The following is an 8,886-nucleotide window of genomic DNA, read 5'->3' on the forward strand; positions in this document are numbered from 1 at the left end:
TGTAACAGATTTGTAAAAGTCAAGAAATTAGTAATAAAAACAAAAAAACACAAAAGGAATGAAATGAGAGCAGATTTAGATCGAAAGCTCTGATACCATGATAGAAATAAAAAATGACGAAGAAACAAATTGAAGTGAATTTTCTTTGTGTCTTTATTCATCTGCACAGTACATGTTTATATAGCAATGAAAAGGAATAATTGAGAGCAACTAACTATACACCTGTCCCTATACTATTGGTCTTTGCCATAACAAACTATATTTACACTTAATAAATAAAATGGAAATTGAATACTACTAATATTTACATCAGCATAGTTCTAGAGAATTCTTTAAAAAGACCTCGTGCACATCATGTGATCATTTTGCTTTATTTGTGGCCACGTGTCTTTGGAGGAAATCAAATGTCTTCACAGTACTCTATTGCATTTCCTTTTCTCTGCAAAAGGTCTTTAATGGTGGCTTTGTTTCCTTCGCCTTCTCCGATACATCGGAGATATAATTAATTCCAACATAAATTGACCCTTAAACTATACCCCAAATGTTGATATCACACTTAAACTTTACTAGTGACATATTACACACCTAATATATAAAAAAGTGATATTATTTACCCCCGACGCACATATAACCAGTCTCAGGTGTGGAAATGTTCCACATGCGCGCGACACGTTATTTATTCTTTCACAATTTTTCTTTTTTATTTATTTTTTCACAATTTTGCTTTTTTCCCTTTCTTATTTATTTGTGGGCCCCACTTTTAAAAAAAACTTTTTCCCTTTTCTTTGTGTCTTCTTCAACAACAGTTGTCTTCCCCATGTTTCTTCACTTCGTCCCCCATGGAAGCATCTCTAGACCTCTCCCTTGAAACTTTGAGAGAGAAATTTTATGGAAGAAAATTGAAAGGAGTGGAAAAGATGATGACTTCCATAGAAAAGTTCATGATTTTTCTGCTCAAACTCATTGAAAAGTCTGGCCACTTTTGCTCACAATTTGTAATTTTTTTCTTCTTCGAAGATCGGAATTTTCTGTGTGCAAAATAATGGATTTTCCGATGGGAGTAATCGTCTTCTCCGATGGATTTAGGCAAAAAAATCACGAAGAAATTTTTCTAGATAAATTTTCTGGCCACATTTGGATGTTGTCCCTTTATAAAAGATGAAAGGTGATCTCCTTCATAAAAGAGGGATTTTGTGGCTGTTCATGGGCCATAGCAGTGGGTTGTCTTGTGTGGTGTTTGGAGTTTAGAATGATTAATTAAACAATTGCTGGATACATTTTATCTTTGACAACACAGAGAAGAAAGTTGGCATATTTCAGATGAAGAAGAAGGGTGTGGGGCGTCCGGGAATAGGGAGTGGGGTGACGAGGAGGTGGAGGGCGGCGGTGAGGGAGGGCGGGGGGTAGAGGGGGCGGTGGGGAGGAGGAGGAGGAGCTGAACGAGGGGGGGGGGGGTGTTTAGAGGGGATCTAAATATGTATATAAAAAAAAAAAAAGATAAATAAATTCAAAATTATTTTTATATTTTATATCACATCAGTTTTTAGGGGGTAAATAATGTCACTTTTTCATATATTAGGTGTGTAATAGGTCACTAGTAAAGTTTAAGTGTGATATCGACATTTGGGGTATAGTTTAGGGGTCAATCTATGTCTTTTGCCTTATGTCAAATGTAAACCGTGTAAGCAATACGTGGCGGTCACACATACACGCAAAAGATGAATTGGGCCGACAAAGGACAAATATGTTTGGGAATTTTACATAAATAACTAACATTTAGGGGTTTTTAATTGGACATAGCTACATTTTAGCTAATTATATTTCGTAGCTACAGTTGATTGTATTCGCGCGCTACAGTAGAATGTATTCAAAAATCGAATTGTATTCAAAATTTGTTTGAGTCGTATTTTAAATGGTATTCAATTCGTATTTTTTACATTGTATTCACTTTATTATATTTAAAATTAGTATTCAAGTTAAATGTAAAAATTAACTCAACTAAGTTGTATTCAAGTCAGTCATAATAATATTGTAGAGATTGTCAATGTATTCAACTCAACGCGTATTCATTTGTAGGTATTAAAAAATCTACTTTTTTACATTGTATTCACTTTATTATATTTAAAATTAGTTGTATACAAAATAATATCCTTCAAAATACAAGAAACAAAAATACACCCCAAACACTTTTTTGCACTAAAAATTAACGAATGCACTCAAATACGGAATACAAGAAATAAAATACACCCCAAACATTGCATTGTATGCTAAAAAATTAATGAATACACTGGATTGTATGCTAAAAATCAATGAATACACTCATAAAAGAAACACTATTTTCAACAAATCCCAAGAAAAAAAATAATCGGATTATTTGGCAAAAAGAATGGAGATGGGTATTAAATTGGTATTAAAGAAAATAAATCACAAAAACTATGACTATCTTATTTATTTGACATATTAAATTATTATTGTTAGTACACAAACGATTAGCTATGATCATCTACAATATTAGCTTTACTTAGAATATTGTCTACCAATATTTTAAATTCAATCTTTTTAAACTTTCTATTTTTTTTTTTTCCTTTTCCTTTTCTCTAAATAAAGTGAACACTAAACAGATTATTTAGTCTTATTACGTTGCGTGCTAATATTGACCAAAGATTATAGGTTGGGAAAACATTACGTAATTACGATCTTCCATAATATTTTGTATATCTTAAATTACTAATTCTTCTCCCTTTGGGTATATAAAAATAATTAAAGCAATAATTTAATCTTCATACTAATTTTAACCTTGCATGTTTATATATGAGAGAATTCATGTTTTATATCCTACCAAACAAATTAACAACTTAAATCACTTAATACTGATTATTTTTAATTGGAGTTTGTTCTATTGAGTCCACTACCACAATTATGATTTATGAACAATTCATTTTTTTCAACTTTAGCCAACTTTTGCTCTTACTACTCCAAACTGCTTCTTTTTTCTCCAATAACACAGAGTAAAAGGTGATTGTTATACATAATTGAACCCATAATAAAATGAAATGGTAAAGCAGAACGAAGATCGCATCCATAATTATCGTACCATAAAAAATTCATGTAATACTGAAATTAAAAAAGATTATGAAAACTCACAATTTGAAGAAATCTATTTGAGGGCAAGGCATACCACAAGTCTAACTACAACAATAAAAGCCATCCAAATAAATTTTACTCCTGCCATAAATGATCTGCAAAAAGATCAGAAATTAAGATTAATTTCATAGAACATTTATGTAATCAAACTAAAAAAGAAGCAAATAATTATATCTTTCAATTCAAACTCAATTTAATCTATATCTGTACATGATTTGGAAGAAAAATCTTGAAGAAGTAGAAAGTTGTGGAAAAATAAACCATGAATAATAATTTTTTTGTGCTAAGAGATGCATTCGAATTTGTTATTTTATATATAAAGAGAATATTCTCAATGCTGCAAGAATGAAGGTAGGAGCAGTTTAAAAAAAACTGATTATGAGGAAGGGGGGAATGAGGGAAGTGGGAGTAGTTTAAAAAATTAATTGTGGATTGCCAGTTTTAATTTTTAACTACTGTAGGAGATAAAAACTGATCTTGTCAACAAAAAAGAAGTAAAAAAACGTGATTCTTTTTTCATTATCCGGAGTTTGCATTCTTTTACCATTCAAATTCTCTAATTATTTTTTAGTATTATTGATTTTATTTTCTAAATTAATTTAGATAGATACAATAACTTTGATAACATTTACAGTTTATACAAATTTAATGCAAAGTGAAATTCTGACCACTTTGCAACTCCAATGCCTCGTTTTGAACCGCATAAAATTGTTTCATTTTTTAGTAACTTCTGTAAGGTCTCTAATTGATATTCAATATCTATATTGAAATTATAAATACTATTTCATCTCTTTAATTAATTTGGTGAGAATTGAAGATTTACAAATTCTAAACATTTGAACAATTAATATATTGATTTTGTTTAAAAAATTTATGTAAAATTTTCTATAATTTATAATAACAATTTATTTTTTGATTATGTAACTTATAACCGATAATGAACACATCCCTTAAATCAAGCCTTATGTTCCTAAAAAATAGGAAAGAAATCGTATCCTTCTTTTCTAAATTGGTAGTTAATAATTTTTTTTTCATATTTGTATTTTAAAATATTTTTTGACACTTGGCATCATAAGGTGATTACACTTGGCATTCTCACAACGTTTTGCCTTTCCTATTATATATATAGATAGATGATTTTGTTTGTCTATGGTAATAATTCACATTGATTACAAAAAAAAAATATCTTGAAGTTTTGAACTAAAAAGTTAACTAAACTTGGAGACATATTGTCCTCAACTTTTGAATTGAAAAACTAAACTTGAGGAATGTCTTCCTAGAGTTTGAAGAAGCGGAGAGAACCAGAAGCAACTCCTAACCGCTCTTTAAGTTATGGCTCAACATTACAGTACATTATTTGCAAGTTTTGGATAAAGTTTAAATAACGGTCCTAAAAGTGACTAATGGTGACATTTTGTCAGCTCCACTAGCCCATCCGTAATTGGGCCTGAGATTTACTTGGGTTTGGCCCATACTATAAATACACTTTTCTACCTTCTCACCTATACAGCCTGTCACATTTTGCATTAACCAAAGACCACAACAACACTCTCAAATCGGAAAACCTAAATCGGAAAAATGAGGCAATTCGATCCATGGCCAGTGTTCTTCCGCCGTGAATGGAGCCGTAACTGGCCGTTTCTCGTTGGTTTCGCCGTCACCGGCGCTATCATCACCAAGATGTCCCTCGGTTTCACTGGTGAGCACGTAGTTGTAATATAATATTCATTTCCACATTATGTTTAATGTTTACTATTTTGATTGATTTGGATCTGATTATTGTAGAGGAGGATGCGAAGAACTCCAAATTTGCGCAGAGGCACAAGAAGTAAGTAAGTTTACTCTCATAGGTTGAAATTTGATTTTGTAGATCTAGTTTTTATTACGTCTTGATTGACTCCTAGATTGGGAATCGATGAATTGTATATTATGATTGACTTGTTTGCTGGACTGACTTTTTTAATGAATGGTCAACGTACTTTGTTCTATGGGCTTCGTTAGGTATTGTAATGGCCCTAATATGCAAGACGGTAGTTTTGAGATCGATCCTTTGTTAGGGAACATTATAGTATACTGAGGATTTATGTGGGATTGGTGGGAGAAGAAAGGATGAAATGTTTCATTATCAAAAATAGGAAAAAAGGATGAAATGTTTAGTATCTTCGTTAATGAATGGTTACCGTACTTTGGTTTAGTATCTTTGAGATTATACTTTGTTCATGTCCTTCTAGTACATGGGGATTTATGTACAGTGGAGAAGAGACACGGATGAAATGTTTATGGAGCTAGAGTAGAGGAGTATTTCAATAGGTTATTTGTACATGGATATGGATAAAATGTTTAAGAAACTGTGCTTCTATAGGTTATTTATATGAAAAGACACGTGGCTTGTTAGGTTTTGCGACCTTCTGACAGTCGATATGACAAAGAAACAGAGAGAATACTAGAAAGTGATTTGAGTTTTAGCCTTTTAGGTATAGGATTCTGGAGTGAATTCAGACTTAACGGTCAATAAAGATTTCCTTCCTTTCAGGATAGTAGAAAAGAATAAGTAGGATGAAAAAGGATGACATTCTGAGATTTATAAATGAAAATATGAAGAAAGTTGTATAAGATTGGGGGTATCTTCGGATAATAATGAGGAGATTAAAGAACTGATATTGAGAATTCAATGAGGATACTGAGCTGAGTAACAGATTTTTTTTTGGTTAAAAGAGGAGGAACGATGTATTCAACAATATGACTGAAAGTATTGCTGGGTCCAGTAATTTGCAGCAATAGACCTTTAGTGCAATGAGATGAAAAGTTAAGGATGAATGACTAACTCAATATATGAATATATTTAGCTGTTAATATCAATCATATAAGGGCTTAAACCACTCTGAGAGGTGGGGTGGCTTGTGTATTTTCATCCTGCCTTTCTTTTCTTTAGTTTTTTTTCTTTTGCATGTCATGCAAACTGTTACACTAACGTTTTTTGAACAATAAGCTCTTAGCAATATCAGTTTAGGAATCTCAATATTATGCTCCATCATTAGCCAGGGGATAAAATAGGTAGTGGATGAACTCAGTACAGCTGATCCAAATGCTCCACCAAAAAAAAGGATCCAAAGGCTCTATCAATGTTGTAGATGTTGCTTGTCTTTGATCCAAATTGTCTTGCTCAGAAAGAGAGCGCAAATAAATTGATACTTACAGACATCTTACAGTAATTGGAAAATATGATTTTATGTTGCTTACTGACCTAAGGAATGGATACAATTGCTCTTCTTAAGGTCTGAACCATATGAATACCTTAAAGAATATTCTTCTTTTTCTTTTCTTATTTTATATTTGGATGTGAAAATGTTCTTCTGCTAACTGTAATGGCGGATCAGGATTTCATAACTTGATGGGTTCAAGCTGGCACTGAAATCACTATAGTTATAAGGTTATGGAGAGAGAGAGAGAGAGAGAGATGTTTTGCACATATATATCGATTGAACCCATAACAGTAAGGCTACATCTGCCACTAGTTAACTGTAGATTGGTGGATAATTCCTCGTGGATTTATAGCATCACCAACTATTTTTTTGTTCTCTTCCTAATTTGTTAATGATATTAAGTTATGTACGAGATATGTCTCATTTGAGTTCTGTATAAGATAACTATAGTTGGCAGGCGAGTCGGTCACTCTACACATTCGTTTTATTATTGAACTCTTTAGTCTACTCATCTTTGCATGTTAAGTCTAAAAATCTAACTTGTGATTTCTTCTTTCTTGCAGTTGAGTCTGTATATGCTCAGACTTCTTGCTAAATGGAGGCTACTTTATCAGAGGCGGCCTTTTCCTTTTTCTGTTTACTTCATTTTCTAGACTGTCAACGATTAATACATGTTGCATAAAATCCCTCATGTTGGGATAAATTTGGAAGCTGTCTATGAACTAACAACCATATTTGTTTGCGGGGACTGCTTATCTTGCGTTAATAGTTAGCTGGCTCCTTCCTCCTTTTAAATGTAAAATTTACCTGAGTTTTTTTTTAGCTTCCAGAATGTTTGGCCCTAATAAAGGTTTTTGGCGTTCGATATTTAACAGTATCATAACCACACACTTATTAGGTGTTAGAAAGACCCTTCGGTGGGTCATTCATTTTACTATCAGTCGTGTAATCACTTTACAAGTTGGGTGGTTGAGTAACCATCTGCTGTTGCTACTACTTTAATACCTTATAAAAAGTGGACACCATTAATTATAACAATCTCAAGCTGCAATATGTCTTTACTGCTGACTCTTGATGTTAGGTTCATTTATCTTGTTACTGCCAAATGCTACCAAGAATAATATCTTCCTGCTAAATCACTTTTTATACTTTTTGATAATGCGTGTCCCTGCAAAATCCGATTCCTAACGTGTTTTTGAAAAGATCGGAAAGTTTATTTTTTCAACATAGGTCGTTAGTTGAATGACATTTTCTTTCAATCACAATGTCGGGCTTGGGGTTGCTTCGATCCAATACTATGTCAGTCTCGAAATGCGAAACTAGCAATTCTTTCATCTTCATCCATTTACGTTTCAATCCTCACTTGACCATTGGTAATTCTTCAATCCTCAAACTCTGGTTAATCCATATCTTTCCTCAGACTTCGATCCATGACTGCACAAGACTCAAATAATCGGTTCAGATAGACCAACCCTTCTTTTTTGGCTTGAAGTCAAAGGACGCCCACCAATCCACGCTTGGGAAGATGTTGCTCGTCCCTAGACCTTGACTGCAAGTTTCAGTCTGATCCGAACTAATTGCCAAGTAGATCAAGATTATTCGGCCCTACACCAACAAAAAAAAAAAAAAAAAAAAAAAAAAAAAGATATTGCTTCATTCGTAGATCGGGTCGAATTTTCTGCCGGTGACTTGAAACTTGTATTTTGGACACCAATAGCGCCACTTGTAAGTTGTGTGAGGTTCTTGAGAATTTGACTTAGAGCACGTTTGGATTGGCTTATAAGTTAATGTTATTTTCGGCTTTTTTTTGTGAGTGTTTGGTGTACTAAATTTAAAATCATTTCATTAAAATAAAGCTTCAAAAAAATAATTGGACCATTTAACTTAAATTATCTAAAGTTAGCATATAAACAAAAAAATAAGTATGGCTACCCCAACTTATTTTTTTCAAATCATTCTTAAATCGGGTCCAATTTTTGACCTAGTGAAAGGTGGATCACATACGGCACGAGCTCTTTTCTGTCAAGTTGAAGAGAGAATGATAGTATGCGACCCACCTTGTACTTGTCAAATTTTAAGGTTTAAGTTCTGTGAAACATAATATAATTTTTTTTATGATAGAAATTTCCTTTTTTAAAATTTTTCTATTTCACCTTTATGCAAAGTTGAATTAGAGACCAATTTCTTTAACATCGTGAATGGTAGTTACAACTTACTAGTAAAGGAAAATTGATTCAAGAATTAATCAACTACTCCAGTCTAATTTAATATTTACATATAAGAACAAAAAATTAGAAGAAAATAAAAGACTTTATTACTTATGGTCTAAAACAATTTTGAGAATTTTTCATGGTTATAAATCATTTCATTAAAAATAAAATAAGAAAATTAAAATAAAATTAGTAGGTATTAAATATAATAATTTTTTTTATTTTTTATAAAATGACTAAAGTAAAAAAGGTGTCGCTATAATTCAATACTCCCATTTACATGCAAGTACAAGAAATTTGCAGTTTGGCACTTGGAGCTTTTAGCAAGG

The 8,886-nt window shown here is 32.2% G+C and overlaps 1 protein-coding gene across 1 annotated transcript; it reads left to right on the forward strand.

The window, feature by feature from the left end:
• The first annotated feature begins 4,636 nt into the window (after nucleotides 1–4,636).
• Nucleotides 4,637–7,069, forward strand: LOC132035516 (ATP synthase small subunit 6, mitochondrial). Its single transcript, XM_059425809.1, has 3 exons — nucleotides 4,637–4,843; nucleotides 4,930–4,976; nucleotides 6,911–7,069. Exons 1-2 carry the CDS (start codon nucleotides 4,723–4,725, stop codon nucleotides 4,974–4,976), a joined length of 168 nt encoding a protein of 55 aa, XP_059281792.1. The 5' UTR covers nucleotides 4,637–4,722; the 3' UTR covers nucleotides 6,911–7,069.
• Nucleotides 7,070–8,886: the final 1,817 nt, after the last annotated feature.

This window comes from Lycium ferocissimum, chromosome 10 (genome assembly GCF_029784015.1).
Source record: "Lycium ferocissimum isolate CSIRO_LF1 chromosome 10, AGI_CSIRO_Lferr_CH_V1, whole genome shotgun sequence".
Classification (NCBI taxonomy): Eukaryota; Viridiplantae; Streptophyta; class Magnoliopsida; order Solanales; family Solanaceae; genus Lycium; species Lycium ferocissimum.

Coding starts and splice junctions, on each gene's coding strand:
- LOC132035516 (XM_059425809.1), top strand. CDS start 4,723: ATGAGGCAATTCGATCCATGGCCAGTGTTCTTCCGCCGTGAATGGAGC. Junction 4,844..4,929: donor GATGTCCCTCGGTTTCACTG/GTGAGCACGTAG, acceptor TGATTATTGTAG/AGGAGGATGCGAAGAACTCC.